Below are 23,036 nucleotides of genomic sequence, written 5' to 3' on the forward strand. Positions count from 1 at the left end.
CAAGAGTCTGGATAAAATATTTGCCAAATGATCAGTAAAGGAAAAATTCTATGAGTACTGTCCCCATAACAAAGAAATTACTCTTCTTCTCCACAAATGAAATGCTATTTACAAGGTCAGATGCACAAGGCACTGGGACTCCAGATCATGACCCACACCTAGTGGGTATACATCACTTACCTACCATTCAACAGACTGAAAGGAAGGGGTCAACAGCATTTAAACCTGTATTAGAGTATCACTGGCTTCTCACATATTTCCCATCTGAAACCAACCCCCCAACAAAGTTAGTTAACAGCCACAGCTGCACACACCTGCCTATTTGGGTGACCCGTGTCTTTGCTCTTCATGGTCTCATATCCAGGCACCCGGGGACGTCGGCTCATCTGGAGGGCCACCAGGTCCTTCATGATCGAGTTCAATGCCTCCTGCTCGTCTGCAAAGAAAGAGAGCACATGGGCTAAGACACTTTAAAACGGACCACAAAAGAAAGTAGTTTCACAAGTTGTATGACTCACACTCAGGGAGTTCTGCCTAGGTGAAATGACAGACCCTGTAACTAAAAGACATAAATTTGCTATCTGTGAAAAGAGGATAACTGAGATCAGACTATGGCAAATTGAATTTTAATGGATTCTAACAGTTCTCCAATCAGATTTCTGGCAGCAATATCTACCTATTCACTGGGAGCGAGAGAGGTATTCAAATAAACTAATTCTTCCAGTGCCAGAGAAACTCAACCAGGAAAAATAGATGAAAACTTGGAGTGAAGTGAAAAACAACACAGCACAGTGTAGTAGGGTACTGAATAAAAAGATGAATTCACGGAGAACCAATTATGAGACAGAATCAGTCACAGACTTATCCTTCAAGTACTGTAGGAAAGCATATTTAAAAGGTACCAAACAAGGTTGCTGCTTTAAACAGAAGTTGTTTCACAAGCCTAGCCTCTGAATGCCCCTTCCCAACTCTTTACAAGTTTATAGGCCTTCTGCTTCCCACGGGGAAGTCAAAAGGCAATTCTATTGTTTTTCTTCCCTAACCAAGCAAGCAGTGCATTGTCTCTGCCTTATTGGTATTACTTTTAATCCCCTTTCTTGAAATAGCATAGAGCACTAGCATTCTCGTGCACTGAAGACAACTGGCCAAAACCGAGAACCTAAAACCAAGTCAATTCCACGTCTTGCCAAATTCTCCCAGGTCCTTCAAATAGCAGTGGGAAGTTAAAAAGAAACAGGTCTGTTGATCTGCCAAGGGACATTAGGATGAGTTGTCATACTTGCTTTCGTGACAAGTGAGTCACTTATGGACTTGGGGCACACCTTAAAAGAAGCAAGCTCAAGACTCCACCCATAGAGTGTGCCTATCTTCCGCCCTTTATCACTGTCCCTTGAAAATATTCTAATACCCTGTGTAAAGGAAAGACCAGCATGGGGCATAGGAAGTAAATGGCATCATTCGCCTCTCCCCTTGTCCTGGACCAAATCTGCTCGGGTGCCCTACTTGCCCTCTGAGGAGGTGCAGGAAGGAAGGAGAAGGGTACCCATGAAGAGATCTCTGCCTGCTCAGAAAAGTAAAATTAGATTTAAGACTTGTAAGAAAAACACCATTAGAGTAGCTTCCTTTCTAATTCCACTTCAAAGTACATACAAAAGTATGAGTGATACAGTTGTAGTACAAAAAGAATGAAGTAAATGAGGTAATGAATGAGGACAAAGCAGGTATTTACACAAAAACACTTATTAAAAAATTAAAACTCATACATCCCATCAATTATTTTGTATTTTCTCACAATTTACCTGTAGGCTCCTTAAAGAAAGAGAACTTGCTTGGTTTTTGTTTTTTAACCTCCAAACCAAGATTTTAAAACTAGAGTACAACACCTAAACTATAATGACTGGCTTATATACATATAATATAAATATATGCATTTATATTGGGAGAAGGAAATGGCAACCCACTCCAGTATTCCTGCCTGGGAAATCCCATGGACAGAGGAGCCTGGTGGGCTACAGTCCAGGGGGTCGCAAAAAGTCGAACATGATTGAAGCAACTTAGCAAACACACATGCACTTATATTAAATTTAACATAATACATATGTATAAAATTATATATCATTAAATATTATATATGTATAAAATTATTGGACCAACTACAATAGTAAATGGGGGCTTCCCAGGTGGCTCAATGGTAAAGAATCCGTCTGCCAATGCAGGAGACGCAGGTTCCATCTGTGGGTCAGGAAGACCTCCTGGAGGAAAGCCTGGTGGGCTACAGTCCATGGGGTCTCAAACAGTCAGATACGACCGAGCGACACACGCACACACTTAACAGTAAACTGGAATCACTATGATTATGACTAGATGGCACGAGATGGGTGTTTTCTGAGGCGCATCCCTTGATAGTCCTAACAGCAGAATGCATGTAATTTTCAATATCAAGGAAACCTGCCTTAGAACTAAGAATAGTTGTCTCAACTCAGATATTGAAACAAAATGAAATGTGTATATTCATACACAGATACACACATGCTTTTCAAATCAAATCTGTGACAAGTATGATTAGAGAAACTGTTTCTAATTCTGTGTAAGATGATGCTATTATAAGAGCTAGTTTATCAGGCTAACAATTCTGTTTCCAGGAAGCTAACCAAGCCCTGGTGTTACTTAACGGACAAACGCGTTTGGAGGAATGGCTGGGCTCTACCTCCTGGGCCCCAGGACAACTGACACAGGTGAAACACAGCCAGAGAATCTGCTGTTCTGTCAGAGTTGCATACATTTCTACAGGCAAACTGGTTCTTAAACTGATACTTCAAACTGAGGAGATGGATCAAGGCGGGATGCACATCAAGTGGTTCTCTCAGGCATTTCTTCCTGGACTGGGATTTTAACTGAATTACCTGTGCTACCGCATGCATTCCTTTAAAAAAAATTTAACAAATAGCTTTCTTAGAGTACAGCAGTTATATGGACCTTGGAGTCAGAAAGACTTGGGTTTTAAGGAGCCCTTAGACAAATCATTTATTCTCCCTAAACCTCAATTTCCTCCTCATCTGTAAAATGTACATAATAAAAGTATCATTACACAGACCTGCTGTGGGACTTACGAGGGGGGAAAAAAAAACCTTACAAATTATTCCTCATGGTACCTAATGCTGAAAAAATGCTGGCTATTAACATCATCAATGGGGAAGAAAAGGTTAATAGGAAAAGACTGGAGGCCACAATCTATCCTAAACTTTATTTTAGAATTTTTATTAATCATTAACAATAGCCATTTACTGACTATCTATCATGTATTATACATTAGACAGTTTCAAAAAATACTTTCAGGTACTCAAATTGTAGGGGTAAAAAGACAAACAACACACAAATACAAGGTTATGCAAATAAAGAGACCGAATTAGACAGGATACATAAACACACGTGTAAAAAAGTTTTTTTACAGCGTGAGTAGCAAGGGGTTATATAGATAATTTTACAGAATAAAGATATTTTCAAGAAAAGAAAGCTGTTCCAGCTATGGATGAGAGCTTCATAAATGAACTTAGGAGGAGAAGGGACATGAAAGCAAGTGAACAGCGGAGGAAAAGAAAAGAGGCTCAGGGACTGATGCCAGTGAATACTCATGCCAACAAGAAGAGTAGGAAGAAGATGTGTGAGCACAGAAGTCTTTAAGAGAATTATAAACAAACAAACAAAAAGTAACACCACAGAAGCTAAGACCAAAGAAGAGCAGGGGCAGGCAGGTCCAATAGGGTAATAGAGGCAGAAACATCTTGACAGGGAATTGAGAAGCTGAAGATTAAAAGAAAATTGGAAGTAGTGGAAATCAATAACTCCTTTATGAACTTCACACATGAACAAGTTGAGGCAGAGGTAAGAGTATGCTATAACCTTGAAAAGATTTCCAAAGGATGGGGGTGGTATGACACACCTCAAAGCTACCAGAAAGAAGCACAAAGGAAGAAGTTAATTCTAGAGATTAGGGGGCTAAAGATCTAGGGGTGAGGAATATTCATAGGAAAAAAAAAAGAAGGGATCTATCAAACAGGGTTTACAATTCAGGCTTAAAAAGTGGAAGCTCTGTCAGCAGTCTCAAGCAGATAGCTATCCATAATTATCTAGCAGTGAGTACTTTTTCTTCTGATATCCTGACCTAAGGCGCGGGGACTGCCAGGCAAACACACTCCTTGTTCATTAGCTCCAGCAGGAAGTCACTCTTCCAGACTAAGCTATTACTTCTATCTAAAAGCAGGGTCTTAAGGCACTCCCACTTATGAATTCCCTTGGCTAAAACCCCAGAAAAGTTTCCAGAAGCAACATGTTGTTGGATAAACACTGTTGTCCTGCATGATGCCAGACACTCTTTTTCCCATACATACAACTCCCAAATTTAATCTCTGTTTTCATTTCAATGATTTCTTCATCTTGACAATGCTCTACTCTACCCAACTTTTGTCAGATCATCTGATCACACTGCTCAATCAGGAGATCCTGTGCTTCAGTGTCTGTGAGTCTGATTTTACTACCTTACTGTCCATGACATGTTACAGCATGGTTCTCCTCCACCCGGTCCATCTGGGCAAACATCATCTCCTAGTATAATAAGTATAAGCAAAAAGGTCTGATCCTCAATTCACAGCAAACATTTTTCCTTTTTCCTTCAAGGCCCTGGTTGAAAACTTTGCTAGGTCGCAAAGTCAAATTCTGGGGTTTATTTTTCTGTTTCTGTGATATAACAGTCCTTCAGTATTAGTTAATAACTCAAAATTTAAAAATACATATTACAAAGTAAGCTATTGCTTCCTCATAAGAATCCATATATCAGCATCATATTTTATTTTAAGTTAATGAAATTAACCTTTGAGGCCTGAGGACTATAGATAATGTATGTCAATCTCAAAACTTACAGAATTGATCTCTCCATCCAATGTATCTTTACAGTTTTGACAAGGCATCTATAACACTACTTGTTTACTGTTTCTGGTTCACCTTACCTAACTACAACTTCTTAAATGCAGGATAAATACATGTACAGGGACATGTACTGTATCTGACACAGAAGAGATGTTCAATAAAAGGGGCAAAGGAAAAATGGATAGCTTAGATAGTCAGAACCAAGAAAACTGCTTCTTATCCTCTATGTATTTCACTAAATCATGCTCAGTTGGGCTGATACTTACTTTTTATAAATGCCTAAAATTCAGTTTTAAAGCCAACCATAATTTTGTAAAACATCAGAAGTCTAGCTGTGACATAGCCATGTTGAGTCATTAATCTACGATCCCAATTTCAATTAAAAAACAGTTGCCAACTATTTAGATCTACACAGGCAGTCAGATTCTAGCCAAACTGAACTGAGACTGGTCTAAATGGGAGCTTCCAACAGCCTTGAAACAATTCTGACTTCAAACCAAGTTATCAAACCAGAACCACACCATCCTAAATCCTACACTCAGTTCCCGTTCCTGTAATGTTTCCAAGTTGTTACATATTTTTCAGTTAATACTTCCCACCAAATTTTAGATTGCATTTATAGAGCATGTCCCAAGTAAGCACTAGCAAATTAATCTTAGGTGTAATTAGCAGCATTTGCCACTATAATTACTAAAACCAGGAGGGAATTTTGGTGTGACCAAGAAAAAACGACCAGTCAATTTCCAGTTTTTTTATAACCACATAATATCAAAGCCAAAAAAAAAAAAAAAAAAGGCCAAAAACAAACAAAAAGAGTATTTCCTATTATTTACAAGGATAAGTGTAATTTCCACTAGAAAGTTACTGGGGCTAACTGCCAATATAAAATCTGACCTGTTTTCATTACCAACCCAAGCTGTCAAACAAGCTTGAGTCTGGGGCTTAGAACAGCTCAGGAAAATATGACTGTTAACCAAGGAACCTGAAAGCCAAGGACTCAAATTAGTTTTAGTCCTTTCCTCACTGGGCTGGAGTTTAACAAGTATAATAAAAATATTAACAAGTCTATGTTTCTCCCTTATTACCCCTTGAACTTATTTAGGACTACATACATCAACTAACGCATGCTAACCTGGGAATCTGACTTTTCATCGTTTATATCACCAAAATGGAAACGAGTACTTAGGAGAGAGACTCCGTGTGTATATGTTTGTACAGACACTCTTGCTAAGCTCTATACAAAGCAAACTGAAGGTCAGGTTCTAAGAGAATCCAGTACTAGTTCTAAGCGCATGTCAAGGTCATCTACTTAAAAGAAAGTGAGAATGGTATGAGGGAAGAGTGCTGAAGAAAGCCAGGCAGGGATTCTTAAATAAACTTGTCTGCCGATTAATATACTGCAGCCACCAGGCAAGTTAATTTTCCCCTCTCTGTCTCACTTTCTTCATGTAAAAACTGACATGGGAACAAATGAGAAGATATTGAGTTTTGGGTCCTTTTTCCTTTGGGGCTCTGGACCCTATCTACATAGTTCCTTTCCTCCCCATCATTGTCTCTCCATATACTCACACATTTAAACTTTTTGAAATGATCTTGAAATGCGAAAACAGGCTGACCTCTATTTTATCATTAGGCACGAAATGTAGTCAACACACCTGGACACTAATTTAGCAGTCAAGAAAGTGGAAAATAGGAGGTCTGCACACCCTCGAGTATTCACACTCCCCTTTGGGATTTAAGCCTGTCCCCACAGTATAAAAAGGAAAGACTGATTAGAAAAATTATCACAAATGTAGGTTCACAAATCAATTCAAAGATTTAGTGTGATCATCAAATTCCAGAGCACAAGATAAATATGTGAAACCTGGGGAGGACGAGAATAATTATGTTCCCCATTTACAGTAAATGCTCAACGAGTACTTGCTGAATTACATATTTATTCAATAAATACCAGGCCTCACTGAGTTCCTTTTCTGCTTACTGTCACGACTTTGCCCAGAAAAGCAAGCACTTCTGAAATAAAGCATGGGAAGGAAACAGCCCAATAAATGAAGGAACCCACTCCTTACTGTAGAGGGGCAGCACGGAACAGAACAAGGCGACTCATTCAAAGCCAGAGTGTAAAGATGGGCCACAAAAGATTAACTGCCCAATGTGACACAGCAAACTTAACCTCCCACAAAAACGACTTGACCTTGCCATAGGGCAAAGCAAACATTAATGTTCCCTCTTCGCAGATGGAATCAGTGGCTGTGCGAATGATCCCTTTACTGGTTTACCCCTTGATTAATTAGGACAATACCAAATACTTCGCAAAACTTGCCACTGCAGACAACCGTATCAAAATAACTGATCCAGTAAGAGAAGCACAGTACATCGAACATGTTATTGCTACTTAATGTAGTCCAATAGTTGTCTGCTAAATTACCACAAAGGACATGAAATATATAATTCAGTTCAAATGCTGCGTGTGGAAGACATTAAAAGCGTTCCTTAGACTACATCTTCACAACAGAAATTGCAACTATCGATTAAAAAGGAAATGATTTCACAGAGATTCTTTTGTGTAGTGAATGTTTCTCTCTTTCAAAAGTTACATAATTTCAGGGAGACCGCTAGATTAAACTAATGGATGTAAAACACTGCAAGGAGATTTTTCAAAAAGTAGGATGTGTATTATCACTGGCAGCCGATTCCTAAACTCCAGCAATCTGCGAGCAGCTCGCATTTCTCAACCGCGCGGTTGATAACAGTGATTGCCATTTTAATCGCCTCCCAGCCCGTCTCCCCGCACGCCCTCCCCCCTGCTCTGGGGCGCGCACAGGGCTCGAGAGCAAGCCCCGGGAGCTCTCGCAGGCCGGTCTGTGTGAGCAAAGGGAAGGAAATGACACAGGCAGGAAAAAAAAGCAAATCAAGGAAAAGACACAACAGAGCTAGGCCTGCACCAGCCTCCAGCCCGGGCCCCACACTGCGCTCGCGCTCCCCCGCCCTCGGGCTCGGGGTCCCGCTCGCTCGGCCCGGAGAGCCTAGCTCCGCCGAGCACGGGCCCTCGACCCGCCGCCGCTTCCTCGGGATGTGCTGGCCTCGCGGCCCGGAAAGAAGCGGCCGAGTGGGCTCAGCGGGTCGGGGCCGCCCTTGAAGGCCGGGGGAGCCAGAACCCCCGCCCGGGCCGCGGAGCCGCTAAGCCGCGAGCGGGGCGGGCGGGCGCCGGCGGTCCGCAGCCCCGGCCGGGCGGGCTGTCCATGCCTGTCAGGCGGCGGCCCAGGGTCCTCCTCCCCTCAGCCCGGGGCGGGGCGACGCGAAGCAGCGCGGGCACAGGCCGGGGCGGTGGCGACACTCACCCATGGTGGCGATGGCGGCGGCGGCGGCTCCGGCCCGAGTGTCACCTCCGCAGCCGGAGCTGCATGCCGGGGGCCCGGGCGGCGGGGACGGCAGCGGGCCTGGCTCCGCGCGGGGGGCGCGGGCTGTGCTCCGGGCCCCCGCCGCCTCCCCAGGCTCCGGCTCCGGCTCCGCCCGCAGCCGGGCGCTGTGGCATGGGCAGGGTGGCCCGCTACATCCCCGGAGCTCCTCGGCTCGGCCCAGCCCGGCCTCGGCGGCGCCTCTCGGCCCGCCCGACCGCCAGTCCCTCAGTCCCGAAGTCGTTCCGTCCGGCCGCCGTTCTCCACCTCAGGAACGCTCCGAAAAACAAACCGCTGGTCGCGCAGCTCGCCCCCCTGTCTGTCACTCATCCCAGCACCCGCCAATCCTAGCCAGCCGCTGGCCCTTGGTGCCACCCCTCACTCACTTCACCAGCCAATAACAAGGAGTAAATCGCTGCCCCCACCGCCCCTCCTCCCCACCTCTCTCCAACACCCTAACTCTCAGCCGCCAGCTAATCAACGGCACCCCTTGATGAACCAATCCCGCCTACTCTCGCAGGATGCGAATAGGCGAAGCCAAAGCAGTTTCGGAGGGTTGTCTACCCTCTGCCAATCATCGGAACAGCTCCCGGTTCACTCTGCTGCTAGCCAATCACGTAGCACCTTCCTCTGAGCACCCTCCTCTGCGCATCCCTCGCAGACTTGCCCGCCCTCTCTCCCCGGGAGGTGTGGGTTTTTCCAATCACAGCTTGCGCTTGAGGCTCCGCCCACATTCCCACCTCCTGTCAGTCACCCAAGTCTCGGCTGGCGCGCGGGCTGGCGCGGTTCCCCGCCGGCTACTTTGGGGCTGGAGTTTAGGAAGACGTTCGGAGGGGCCCCATTGCCTCCCGCCCTTCCAGCTCCCCGCGGTTCCTGAGGCTGACGTCCTGCCCCTCCGTGTCCCCACAGCGCGTAATAAGCGGGGGAAGGTTCTGGCTCTGAGCGCTTCCCGGCGTGTGGCCACCTCTGCCGCCGGACCCCCAAGCAAGTCCTCCGGTTCAGAGGCTGCGCTTGCCGGGAGGCAGGAGCGGTTTACCACTGCCTGCCTTTTCCTGGGTCTCAACAGCCACACACGCCAAGGGGCTGGGGTAATGCCGGGAAGTGGGTCCTAGGAATCTGCTGGCCAGGGCCGAAACCATTAAGTGAGGTTCTTTCGGGAAGAAAACATTTTTTCTGGTCGTAAAAGCAACACAAGCTCTGTGTATTAAAATCGAAAAAAATAAAAATTTCACCCCAGAGATATTTTGTCTCTTTCCTACATAAATATACAGCGCTTGATAAAAACGGCTTCATATTGTTTTGTAGTGTGCTTAAATTTTATCCTGTTTTCCCGTGCCACTTAATATTGTCCCAAAACAATTGTGCTTGACTGCATGACATTTCAAAATAGAGATGACCATAATTAATTTTCCCAGCCTCCACTGTTCAGCATGTTATACACCTCCATCTTAAGATTCCAAGGCCGCCACAATCCGGGCTCCCTTCCTCAGGCTCCCTTCCTTCAGTGTACGATAAACGCCAAAACATCTTCCTCTGATGTCGCTTTCAACTGTCAACTAAGAACCTTTAGTGGTGGCTTTGCCTCGGGTATCAAATCTCTTAAGAATTACTTTAGACCTTTTTCTTTAAATCCACCTCTTAGATTTAGGAATATCTACCTGTATTCAGCAGCATCTCTTGGAATGTCTAAAATACAACTCCAGTTTAACATGTTTTACACTGAATTCTTGATTCTTTCCCCCTTCCCCACAAAACCTTGCTCCTCTGTTTTCCCAGTCATAAAAATACACACCGAGGAGGCATCTTCCTTCATTTCACTCTTTCTCTAACATTCCTCTATCCAATCATCGAGCAAGTCTTTTCAGCTTTCCTTTAAAAATGTATCTGAATCCAACTACTTCTCACCACTTCCACCCTGGTGCAAGCCACCACCCTACGTACTGGGTGACTGCCCTGGCCTCCTAACTGGTTTCCTGTTTCCTCTGCGACCACCTAACAAATGATGCTCCACACAGCAGCCAAAGTGATCCTTGTAAAATGTAATTAACATCATGTCACTCCCTGCTCTCAACCCTCTGAGGGCTTCCCATCAACACACAGAATAGACTCAAACTCTGTCATGGCCATACGGGCCCAACAGGAGTTGGCCCCCGCCATCTTCTCCCACCTCACCTCTCCAGCTCCCTCAATCACTCCAGCCACACTGGCCTTCTTTCCACACTTCGAGCTTACCAGGCTCAGGACCTTTGCCCTTGCCCTTCGTTTCACCTAGAATGCTCTTCCCACAGCTAATTCCTCCATTTCATTCAGGTCTGCACAAATGTCAGCTCTTAAAAGTGCCTAACCACACCATCCAAAATAGGCCCTCTCCCCTCCAACATTTTATATTTCCATATGCTGCCTTATTTTTCTTCGTAGAGCCTGAAATTATACACTGTTTCCCCCGACTACAATGAACATAAGCCATGTAGAAGCAGGGACTATGTCCCGTTCACTGCCCTGTCACCAACACTTAGAACAGTGCCTCGCACATAGTAGAACATGCAATACAGCAATGTAAGTCTTTAGCTGGAAAGAGTCTCCTGATTTTTCCTCTACATTCCTAGCAACTGCTTTTTTTGAGGACTCCATTTCCATTATCTGTCACTGAACCAGCCATCTCAAACATCCCCACGCTGCGGCCATCCTACTGGGCTTTCTTCTGAACTTCAGAGGCATCACCCACTGAGTATTCTGCAGGTACTTCAAATTCCACAGGTCCAAACTGATCTGATTGTTTTCCTCCGTGGTTCTCATTTGCTCTCTCCATCATAGGTTCCCCAACTTGGATGCTTTTGAGTTATCAAACTTGAAGAGATCGTCCTCTCCATTTCCCTTCCCCCACAGCTAATCCTGACCATGTCTCCAATCTGTCCACTCCTCTCCCTGTCCCAGCTCCACCATCCTAGTTCAAACCTCCCAAGTCTACTACTTGGAGTATTTAGTGTAACAGCTTCTCAAGATCACTCCCATCACAGGGTGACCTTTTAAAATGGATCCCTGATCCTGCCATGATCTCCTGAAAGATTTTACAGTCCCCATCACCCTTAGGAAAAGTCGAATACATCAATGTAGTTAAGAAGGACCTGAAACCATTCCTTCTCCAACCATAAGTTTTTCCATTTCCCACCTCCAACAACCCCATCATTCAAATTCTCTGTTCTGAACTACCACTGGTAGTTCCTCAAATATGACCCTCTCTTGCCTCTAACCTTTGCATATTCACTATCTTGAACACTCCTCTCCTCCATTCTTGCCCCCACCCTCATTCTTTCAGGGAAGAAGTAAGCCTAAACATTGCTCCCTTCAGGAAGCCTTTCCAGGCAGAAAGCCCTAAATCTGGGCACCAGAGCACCAAGTACTTTATTCATCAAACACTTGCCTTACTCTACTGTAACTGCCTTTAAGAAAGTAAGCATAAAGACAGAAGTTGGGCCTCTCCTTCGGGGTTGGCCCGTTCCCATGTCTCAGGAGTGTACTATCTTCTAAAAAAAAAAAAAAAAAATTTGAAGCTGTGTCATTCAAAAAAGATGGCCTACCATCTTTCATGGCACATTCAAAAAACAAATATTTGTTGAATGAATAAGTGAACCTCTGATGGGGATGTTGCTAACTGTTGTTATTTCCTTTAGTTCTGTATTTTATCTTCCCTTTCTACGTTGTTTCTCTCCTCCCCCTTCATCTTCCCCATGTGAAGCCTCCCAACTGGGCCAGGCCTTCTCAGGTCTATCACCCTAGTTTTACACTGAGTACGTGCTTCTGTTTAAGCACCTGAGTCATCCCTGACCTCAAGATTCATGACCTAACCCTAGAGCTCAGGGCCTCAGGGTACTGGTCCCATTAAGCAGTCACTCACACACCAGCTGCACACATTTCTTTTCATTTTTCAAGAGCACAGGACACATGACAGGGAACAACAAATACCAATGAATAAATTCTCTGAAGAAAGCTGAGCACCAAAAAATTGATGCTTTTGAACTGTGGTGTTGGAGAACACTCTTGAGAGTCCCTTGGACTGCAAGGAGATCCAACCAGTTCATCCTAAAGGAGATCAGTCCTGGGTATTCATTGGAAGGACTGATGCTGAAGCTGAAATTCCAATACTTTGGCCACCTCATGCCAAGAGTTGACTCATTGGAAAAGACCCTGATGCTGGGAGGGATTGGGGGCAGGAGGAGAAGGGGATGACAGAGGATGAGATGGCTGGATGGCATCACTGACTCGATGGGCATGAGTTTGAGTAAACTCCAGTGATGGAGTTGGTGATGGACAGGGAGGCCTGGAGTGCTGAGATTCATGGGGTCGCAGAGTTGAACACGACTGAGCGACTGAACTGAACTGAAATTCTCTGAAGGGATAGCTCAATGATTTTGGTGTAAAACAGGGAAACAAACCAAAAAACCTATCACCTGATTTGATGAAAATTCTTTTAATTCAGAGGTAACATAGAATATATTCAGATCACCAGTTCAATCAGTTAGGTTCTCTGCTTTGTTAAGGAAGGAGGTAAATAGATCTTTACATCTTTACATTTTTACATATTGACATTTACGTCTAAAGAAAAACTGCTTTGCATTTTGTAATTCCACTTCTATAAATTTATCGTGAAGAATACTTTGCTAGAGAGCAAAGGTAAAAAGTATTCATTGTAGCATCTTCTGTAAGATAAACAATCCAAATATCCATTGATAGAGACTAATTAAATAAAATAAATTATGACACATTAATTAAAAATAAAATTAATTAATAATAATAAAATACTATGTAGCCACTAAAAAGAAAGAAGTAGACTTCTCCATCCCAATACCAAAAGGCATCTAGGATGAAGGGGAAGGAGAGGGTGGGGGACAGGTTACAAAGCAGATATATATAGGGTGGTCATGTTTCAATTTTTAAAAATGTTCATTCAGGATACATGTATATGGATGGCTGAGTTGCTTTGTTGTACACCTGAAACTATCACAATATTGTTAATTGACTCTAGTCCAATATAAAATAAAAAATGCTTAAAAAAAATGTTCATTCATACTTAGTGGGAAAAAAGGCCAACATATATTGAATACTTACTACTGCCAGGCACTGTTTTAAGTGCTTAGCATATATTAACTTATTTAACAGTTCTCAAGACAACTCTATGACATCTATGTTATATGTTTTCAAGAGAAAAAGAAAAGTAACCAGAGGACTGCATTTCCATGGTTAGCTGGAGGCAGAGTCTTCGCTGTTCCAGTCTGATTCAGCTGGGGCCCCCGGCAGAGGTGCGGCAGCTACATACTACATGAGCGTTTCCCAGTGAGAGTCAAGGCTGCGGACAAAGGCTGTCACTGATACTTCCACCCCACTGAAAGGACACTTGAAAGTGAGCCCAAGCCAGCTCAAGGTGCTAAATGATTTTGTTGTTAAGACACTAACCAAAGATAAGGCAAGCCAGGACCAGACCCCATTCTTTTGACTTCAAGGCGCACTTGAATCCCAGGTGCTCACATGTTGTCTCCTTAGGAGGAGGATAACGTGACTAGTTTTCTTCTTTCTAAAAAATGCTTCCCTAATAAATGTAATACATGAAAATAAAACTCAGTTATAATATCACCACCCAGAGATAATCAGTTTTGCTATTCTGATATACTTCTTTCTAGTCTTTTCTTAAAATTTCATATATACAGCATCATAAATATTTTAAAATCTGGACCACACTAAACACACAGTTTTTAATCTTTGTTTTTCATTTAACATTATATAGTAAATGTTTTCTCTGACATAGTCTTTAAAAAATAATTTCTAGTGGCAAAACAGCTCATACCATCTTCACTTAAATTTTCAGTTAAATAGCTATTTAACTATTTAACCTAGGTAGCTAAGGATCTCTTTATCAGATCTAGAGTCAGAACTTTCTGAGTAAGCTTTCACTTCTGCCTTTTCCATATTAACTGCAGGAAGACTGCAGGGCACCGCCAGAGGTCAGTGCAGAGCTGTCTAGGATGTCTTGATGCAAACAAACCAGTTTACAGGAGAACTCGCAGTAACAAATCCTATGTATTAGATCAGAGGACTATCCACATGGGTAACCAAGTTCCCTTCTCGAGCAGGCTTCCTTAGTACAAGATTACTCATATCAGAAATGACCACATTTCTCCAAATTAGTCTATATTCAACATTCACAAAATAGAGCTATTTTATAAATCAAGGTCTATGAACGCAAGACGGAGTTTTCAACTGCTTGGTATGAGATCATCTGTGCATAAAATACTTGACCTGACTATTTTATAGGTTTGTTTTGAAAGTCGAATAAATAAAATATTAAAGTATCTTATAAATTAGGAAGTGGCATTTATGTTGCCCTGTTTTAATGATATGCTATTCAGATATTTAGATGAGTTATCTCCTATAAAAACTAAAAATCCCAGGTAGTACCACCATTATGAAACGAGGTATAAGAGCACATGCTTTGGCACCATAATGGGTTATTTAATTGATTTTCTTCCCGCAGGCTTCACTCTCCAGCTGAAGTCATCATGGAATTAGTAATCTATTTTTGCTAGAAAGTGAAGCTATCATTTAAGAGCCAATTTGGTTTTAGTTCTTTTCCATCCTAATTTACCTAAGGCTCCTTTAGGAAAATTACACTGAGCTCAGAACTGCCTTAACCAACTTATAAGGAGGTGAATAACAGGGATCAAAAAGCCACTCCAGACCCCACATATTTGACGGGCTCCAGCACAGGTGGTTGGCACTCCTGGTGTCTCTAAACTTAGAAGTGATTCTTAGGAGCAAAAGGCACCATGGCTCCTATTTCCCATCTGGCCAGGCTCCTGACTCAGCTCTTCACCCTTCTTTCTGTTCTCATTTCCTTTTCAGTTCCCAGTGCCCCATCATCCAACTGGCATCAGGGATTAAGAGGGGCCAGAGTTGGACATTCTGGGCATCAGGCAGCTTTCAAAACCAACTTGGTGTTTCTTTTCCTGAGTGCAGCCCACTGATAGGTTCACTCTGGAGTGAAAGCACTCAGAACACAGACGGACCTGGACAAAGCAGGGCCTGGGAGTCCCTTACATTGGCACCCTTTGGGCTAGAGCCTTAAGCTCTCTGGCAGAAGGATACAGAGGCCACAGGAAGAGAACAAGGATGCGGGCACAGCAGTTCACATTGCCCTCGGACAGCTCCAGGAGAGAGAGATCCTGTGTCTTCTCCCTGAGGTCCAATGTCTTAGAGCAGATCCAGCATAGGGCATCAATTGAACAGGTTGTAAGTACAGTTCCTGGTACACAGTAGGTGTTTGATTGATATTAGGTATGTGAAAGAATGACAGATTTAGGCCATTAGACCAGCACTAGAACACAAAAGCACCTGGAGGGAGTCACGTTTCTATGGTCAATCAAAAAAATACAGTCTTGGGACTGGAGTAGTGGAACTAAGCCTAGAGACTTAAAAGAAAGTCAAGAGGGTCCCACCAACTGGACACAAACCCAGGAAAACTCAAGTCACACAATAGCAAGCCAGCTGTTCAGGTCAATAATGACTGTTATTACTGAAGAGTAGTTTCCAGTACATGGGCCTTCAGAGCACCTACTGTCCCAAGGGCCAGATTCCTGAGATCAGAACTTGACCAGCTGAATGGCCACTTCCCCCACATCGAGAAGGATGTGAGGGACTCACCCAGGAGGGCTCAGACACCATCAGAACTGACAAAGAGGCTTCATGGATGTGCAGGGATTCAGCTGACCACAAAGCTGCAGGTCTATGCTTGCTAACCTGCTAGGAACCCCCCCCCCCCCCAACTGAGTCCCAGGGGACACTGCAGAAGCTTGTGCTCTAGAATAGGCCACCTGGAGGCATGTACAGTCTGGCTACTCAATGTTGTCATAGACATGGATCACGTCGTCGTGGTTGCCGAGCGCCTGGATGAGATAGGCAGCCTGCTCCAGGTCGGGGTCAGCCAGCTGCACCTTTGTGTTGGGGATGAACTCTAATGTACAGGACACAGAACACAGGCCCAGAGAGTCCAGTTTCTTCCTCACTTGATGCAGTGAAGAGGCATCACAAATAAACTAGGGACAAAGGAAAGTCAGGCGGTAAGGAGCCAGGAGATAACAGGACAAAGCTGGACAGAAGTTTGCAAACACCTGCATGGAATTCCTGAAATGTGTCACTGGGTTTAAGTCTTCACTGGCAGAAACAGAGTGTTCAACACCCTGAATCCTTCTCATTGTCCTCAGGAGAGGAAGTCCTATCCAGTATTCACTTAATAAACTGTCTGTGTAAAATGTGAGCTCTTTATCTCACCTGTCCCCCGGGCACAGGACAGAAGAGACTGAGAGAAGAATACTTAACGTGTCTATCAGGGCCCTTTCGGCAGTCCACCAGACACCAAGGCTTCTTACTCACTTTAAAAATGTTCTTTTCCTCTTCGTCTTCAGTCTCCTTGACATCCTCAGCTCCTGCTTCTATTGCCAGCTCCAGGGCACGCTCTAGGTTCACAGGTTTCTTCTCTCTGTCCTCCTCTCCAACCACAATCACCCCCTTTCTGTCAAAGGAGTGGCGAGCTCCTTCGGCCATCATTCCCCTAACAGGTGAGGAAATGGGCCAGAATGGATGCCTTTACACACTCAGCCTCCACATAGCACTGCCCAGCACTCATTCCCACCCCACCCCCGGAGTATAAATAGACAGGGAGCAGCTCTCTTCCTGAAGAAGATGCGGCTACCTCTGGGCAAGGGAATAATCTGAACATAACACTAACCCTTTGTTTTATTTTGATTGATTAATTTGGCTGCCCAGGTCTTAGTTGCAGCATGCTGGACCTTTTAGTGGTGACACGTGGGATCTAGCTCCTCTAGGGATCGAACCCAGGCCCCCTACATGAGGAGCGTGGAGTCTTAGCCACTGGACCACCAGGGGAAGTCCCCAACCCTCTGTTTTCTGCCCCGACTGGAGTTTGGAGGCTGCCAAGACTTTGCTCATCAATTCCTGTCCAACTGAGAGTACACTGCTGGCGGGATATTTTAAGACCCGAACATCCTGGGGACACATGAGACAATGGGACACAGCACTCCTCTCCACCTGTCCTTCGGGCCCTGCCCACTACAGGACACATCAAAGAAGAACAAACGATCCCACGTAGGTTCTGCTAAGGATGACACGTGTGTAAAACCTGAAACCCCACCAGAAACTACAGTACTTACCTCGCCCCAAATCAGAACCTAGAGACTCTGCCCCCTTCCACTCTCCCCAGACACACACCTACCCATTCTTGTTCAGGATGTGTTTGATGTCCGAGTGGCACTTGGAGCTACTGTTAGATAATGCCTCGATGAGAAGAGAAGAGCCACCGGGGCCTCGGCACTCATACAACAAATAAATGTCCTTGGTTTTCTGCAATAGATAACACAAACACATTTTCCTGTTTCCTAATTCCCTTCTCCATGCCAGCCCAGGCACCACAAACACCACAAAGTTGACTCCATGGAGATAACAGGACAAAGCTGGAGTGAAGGGAGTGAAGCCTAGGCTCTTAAGGCTCTAATTCTGTCCTCCCTCTCTGAGAGGAGGCTCTTGGGATCAACGTTTGAGGTAACTGGAAGTCCTACCCCTTCCTTGGAAGGCAGTCTGTTTCTCTTGTCCCTGAACAATCAATCACTCATCTCCCAGTTTTGGTTCCTCCCCTTCCCAGCTGAATCCCACATCCACTCCTTCATCACTCCTACTAAAACTCACCCTCGTATACCTTATCCTGCATGAAACCCCTGGGAGTCTACCCCTGGGCTGCTGAGAACGGCTCAGAGAAATCACACACCTGGGCCTCATCAAACAGCATGGCCTCAAAATTCAAACAATCAAAAGCTCCAGCGAACAGCCTCACAGGGACATCCCACGCTGCCTCTGTCCACTCCATGCCCATGCACCCTATCTTCACCTCTCTCTCTCGGTCCCCTTGCCCTGCGTCTTCCCAGGAACACTCAACTGTTGACTTCTCTCTCCCTCTTTCACAAAGGAGATAAAGGACCACCAGGTGGGGGAAAGGTGTGTGCCTCATCTGCACACACCTGATATGAAGGTGGTGTGCAGGATGGTTCGAAAACAGGCTTTGGGGTCTGTCCAGTTCCCAGTCTGTCATTTTCTGTGTGACTTGGTCAAGTCGCCTAATCTTTCTGTGCCTCAGTTTCCAACTTAAGGTTGTTCCGAGGATTCAGTGAAATTATGCATACAAAGTTTTTATCAAAGAACTCGGCTTCCGGACTTCCCTGGTGGTCTAGTGATTAAGATTCTACTCTTGTGCTTCTACTGCAGAGGGCATGGGTTCCATCCCTGGTTGGGGAACTAAGATCTCACAAGCCACACGATGCAGCCAGAAAAAAAATAAAAAGAGCTTGGCCTGGAGTAGACACTCAATAACTGTACTAAGATGACTACGACTTCCTCAAATCCTTCCCACCCATCCCAGAGAAGAGGTGTCTCCTCACCTGGACTTGAAGATAATTTCCACACCTGAGTTCTACATCCCAGCCCCTCCCACCATCATTATCATCTGCACCTTCCCACTTTCTACTGGTTTTTCTCCTTTAAGGCATCAATATCAGAAAAACAAACCCTTCCTCAACCTAACATCATACTCTGCCCTTTCTTTTTCCCCCAGCTCCTCACAACTCAGCTCAATAGTCTTAGGCTGCAGTTCTGTACACCATCTATACATCTATTCCTGACTGTGCTCCCGTAACTAATGGCCAAGAGTCACCAAAAGGCTCTAAGTTGAGGGTGTCAACAACACTGCTTCTCTGATAATTTAAAGTGTGGTGAAAAAAAAATAAAAATAAAGTGTGGTGTCATTCCAAACATGTACTCGGTAGGGGTTGTGATCAATAACAAGAAGGTCAAACCGAGGACACACCTCCATTTTCAGTGCTGCCTCAATTGTTGACTTGGGCATGTGCTTGCTGCGACACACCTCTAGGATGCTGGCCAGGTTGCTGTTGAGCTCAGGGTTGGGGCCTCCTTCTGAGATAGAAGAGAGTAAGCAGAGACATCTCAATAAGACATGAGAGAAAAAAAAAGGGACATTCACGCCTTCCCCTCCCCTCCATCAGCCAAGAGAGACAAGTCACCGCTTAGATTTCGGTTCATTTAGGACACTTTATCCGATGTTTGAATGAAAGCTGGGTAAGTATTTTGGGAAAGACTTTTCAGTTTATTTGAAATGAAAGGCCGGGGACAGGGGGTTGGGAGACAAGTGAGGGCGTGGGCACAGTGAGGGTGGTAGCTGCCAGCGGTGGGTGACCGCCAGGTTCTCACCTTTAACCGCTAGGCGAATGCTCAAGCTGAGCTTGGAGAAGATGCGACTCCTTTCCGCGTCTTTGGGACCCTTGATGTGCCGGACTTTGGACCACTTGTTGTGCCCCGCGGGGACTTCGGCCGTGAGGTGCAGCGTCCGGCCCCCAGCGGTGCTGCAGAACGGGGGCTCAGGCTGGAAGGCCAGGGTGGAGCGCTTAAGAGCCACACGGACCCCGGGGCCTCGCGCCCACAAGCACTGGGCAGCAGCGCTGCTCAAGCTGATAACAGCCCGAGCCGCCATCGGTTCCGACCCTGGGCCAAGGTCAACCCTCCCAGTCTGCCACCGAAACGAGCCCGTCCACAGCCTGTAGCCTCCTTTGCCCGCCACCGGAGACCCTAAGGCTCAGGCCCGCCCAGGACAGCCGGAACGCCAAGGACGCCGCACCGTCCCCGCAGCAGCCGGGAGTGGGTACAATCGATGGTGTAACACACTTCCTTTCCCTGGTCCGTTCCAAAAACGCGTCCCCACCGCCCGCAAAAGCCGTTCCGCCGCTTGGTACGTGCTTTTCTGTAGCCGCTGAGCAGACCCCAGACCTACGTGAGGCAACCCTGTGCTCAGTCCCTTCGGTTGCCTGGGGAACGCCGGACTTTACGTCTCTACTAGAGATGTATCTGAGTTATGAAACTGATTCTGCTTCAGAATGGCTTCCCAACTCTGAGCAGGTCTAGAATGATAAATGTATTGTAGTTGCAAAGAGATAGGTAGTTCAGTCACTTCACTTTACAGGTAAGGAAATCGCCGGCAGAGATGTGATCTGCCCAGTCATTTAGTCTCTCTGAACTTCCTCTTCACTGTCTGTAAATAAGGATGCTACTACTTGCTTTACCAACGTAGGAGGGTTGAAAACGCAAAGTAAGCCCTTAGAGCTTTAAAGTAATAAAGTGAAAGTGTTAATAGCTCAGTCATGTCCGACTCTTTGCGACCCTATGGACTACAGCCCACCAGGGTCCTCTGTCCATGGGATTTCCCAGGCAAGAATACTGGAGTGGGTCGCCATTCTCTTCTCCAGGGGGATCTTCCCGACCCAGGGATCAAACCTGGGTCTCCTGCATTGCAGAAGGATTCTTTACCATCTGAGCCACCAGGGAAGCCCTTGAAGTAATAAAGTCTTATGCAAATAGCAGAGATGACCATACTGACAAAGTCCCTAAAAGTAACTGACGCTTGCCATCCTGGAGAGGGAGAAAAATCAGAAGAATTTTCAAGAGCCAAATTCCCCTCTGTGTTTTCCCTCTGCTCTTCCAGAAGGAAAAACCGAGGCCATTAGGAAGAGAAGGTATAGAAGAAACGAAGCCAGCAACTGTGAACAACTTCCCAGTGGCCCCCAAGCTGGTGAGGTTAAATCCAAAGGATCTGGTGTGTTAAACAGCTTAAGCTTATGGTCTCTGGTTTGAACTGGTGGGTTCAAACCCCGGTTGTTTTATTACTAGTGTAACCTTGGGCAAGCTCCTTTATTTCAATTTCCTGACCTGTAAATAGCCTTGTTATTGTTTAGTCTCAAGTTTGTGTCTGACTCTTTTGCCACCGCGAGGACTATATATAGCCCGCCAGGGTCCTCTGTCCATGGGATTTCCCAGGCAAGAATATTATAGAAGGCTGCCATTACTTTCTTCAGGGGATCTTCCCTACCCAGGAATGGAACCCAAGTTTCCTGCATTTGGCTGGCAGATTCTTTACCACTGAGTCATCAGGGAGGCCAGAATAGGCTTGCTAGGATTAAATGGGATAATGGATAAAATACACAGGTATAGACTTTGTTATTATTCTAGAAAATCTCCATAAACTCAGATCTACTCATTTTTCTGGTCTCGTGTCCCGACACTACAGTCAAGTTGGAGGGCATTACTCACTGTACTCTGAATAGAAGTTATCACTTCTTTGCTCCTTTCTGCTTGGAGTGACGTCACTATCTTGTTGGTAAGATCTTTATCATGCTTCAAGACCCAGTTCAGCTGTCACCACCTCAGGTAAAGCGATCTTGAGTTATTAGCTCTAATTAATAGTATATTTATGTGAAAGTGAAAGTCACTCAGTTGTGTCCGACTCTTTGCTACCCCATGGACTATACAGTCCATGGAATTCTCCAGGCCAGAATACTGGAGTGGGTAGCCTTTCCTTTTTCCAGGGGATCTTGCCAACCCAGGGATCGAACCCAGGTCTCCCACACTGCAGGCAGATTCTTTACCAGCTGAGCCACAAGGGAAGCCCAAGAATACTAGAATGGGTTGCCTATCCCTTCTCCAGAGGAACTTCCAGACCGAGGATCAAACCAGGGTCTCCTGCATTGCAGGTGGATTCCTTACCAACTGAGCTCTCAGGGAAGCCCATAGTACATTTATGAATTGTTCTATTTCTCTTTTTATTGAAGCTCTTTGGGGCTGGGCCCTCTCTTCCCTGTACTTTGCAGTTTATGTAGAAATGTCAGATTGTTTCTCCCAGTTCTTGTATTAAGCACAAACCTGTGTCTTTGCTGTTCAACCTCACTTCTGGCTAGCTTTTGTCTTTCCTTCAAGATTTATAGCTCAGGCATTATTTCCTGCCAGAGGAAAACTCTCCAAATTCTCCATTTGGGCTTAGCTGCCCTCCTCTGCATTTTCACATAACCCTTCATACATGTCTGTACCTTAACATTGACTTTTTAGGTTTTTATTTTTTGAATTTTTTATTTTGTATTGAGGTATAGCCAATTAATAATAATGTGATAGTTGCAGATGTACAGTGAAGGGACTGAGTCATATAGATGTATGTGGATACATGTATCCATTCTCCCCCAAACCCTTCTCCCATCCAGGCTGCCACCTAACATTGGGCAGAGTTCCATGTGCTCTATGATAGGTCCTTGTTGGTTACCCATTTTAAATACAGCAGTGTGTACATGACTATCTCAAATTCCCTAACCATCCCTTCCCTCCAGCAACTGCAAATTTTTTTGATGTAGACAGTTTTTATTTTTTTATTTTTTTTTAGTTCTACCACTTTATTGCTACCAATCCTTCTCCCTCCACCCTCGTGCTCACATGCTCAGTCATGTAATCCCATGGACTTCAGCCCGCCAGACTCCTCTGTCCATGGACTTTTCCAGGTAAGAATACTGGAGTGGGTTGCCATTTCCTTCTCCAGGTGATGTAGACAGTTTGAATTTGCTACAATATTGCTTCTGGGTCATGTTTTGTTTTCTTTGGCCAGGAGGCATGCGAGAACTTAGCTCCCCGAATAGGGACTGAACCCTGAACCCGCATCCTCTGCATTGGGAGGTGAGGTCTTTTTTTTTTTTCCATTTATTTTTATTAGTTGGAGGCTAATTACTTTACAATATTGTAGTGGTTTTTGTCATCCATTGATATGAATCAGCC

The 23,036-nt window shown here is 45.0% G+C and overlaps 2 protein-coding genes across 5 annotated transcripts in view; both read right to left on the reverse strand.

The window, feature by feature from the left end:
• Positions 1 to 8,632, reverse strand: part of MAP3K3 (mitogen-activated protein kinase kinase kinase 3) — a 58,038-nt gene extending 49,406 nt beyond the window's left edge. Inside the window, exons 1-2 of one of the 4 annotated variants that reach the window (XM_020875241.2) lie at positions 8,265 to 8,632; positions 315 to 436 (exon numbers count right to left, since the gene is read on the reverse strand). In XM_020875241.2, the coding sequence (XP_020730900.1) occupies positions 315 to 436; positions 8,265 to 8,268 (126 nt within the window). In that variant the 5' untranslated portion in view covers positions 8,269 to 8,632. The remainder of the gene's footprint in view (positions 1 to 314; positions 437 to 8,264) is intronic. The other 3 variants (XM_020875240.2, XM_020875243.2, XM_020875242.2) reach the window with 3 other exon arrangements.
• A 4,141-nt stretch (positions 8,633 to 12,773) lies between these two features.
• TACO1 (translational activator of cytochrome c oxidase I) lies at positions 12,774 to 22,790 on the reverse strand. The gene is made up of 5 exons (XM_020875245.2): positions 19,644 to 22,790; positions 19,243 to 19,349; positions 17,602 to 17,729; positions 16,743 to 16,920; positions 12,774 to 16,405 (listed from the first exon to the last, which is right to left on the reverse strand). The coding sequence occupies exons 1-5, from the start codon at positions 19,921 to 19,923 to the stop codon at positions 16,205 to 16,207; spliced, it is 894 nt and encodes a 297-aa protein (XP_020730904.1). The 5' UTR covers positions 19,924 to 22,790; the 3' UTR covers positions 12,774 to 16,204.
• Between the last annotated feature and the right edge of the window lie 246 nt (positions 22,791 to 23,036).

The sequence above is a fragment of the Odocoileus virginianus genome, chromosome 17 (assembly GCF_023699985.2).
Source record: "Odocoileus virginianus isolate 20LAN1187 ecotype Illinois chromosome 17, Ovbor_1.2, whole genome shotgun sequence".
In the NCBI taxonomy this organism is placed as follows: Eukaryota; Metazoa; Chordata; class Mammalia; order Artiodactyla; family Cervidae; genus Odocoileus; species Odocoileus virginianus.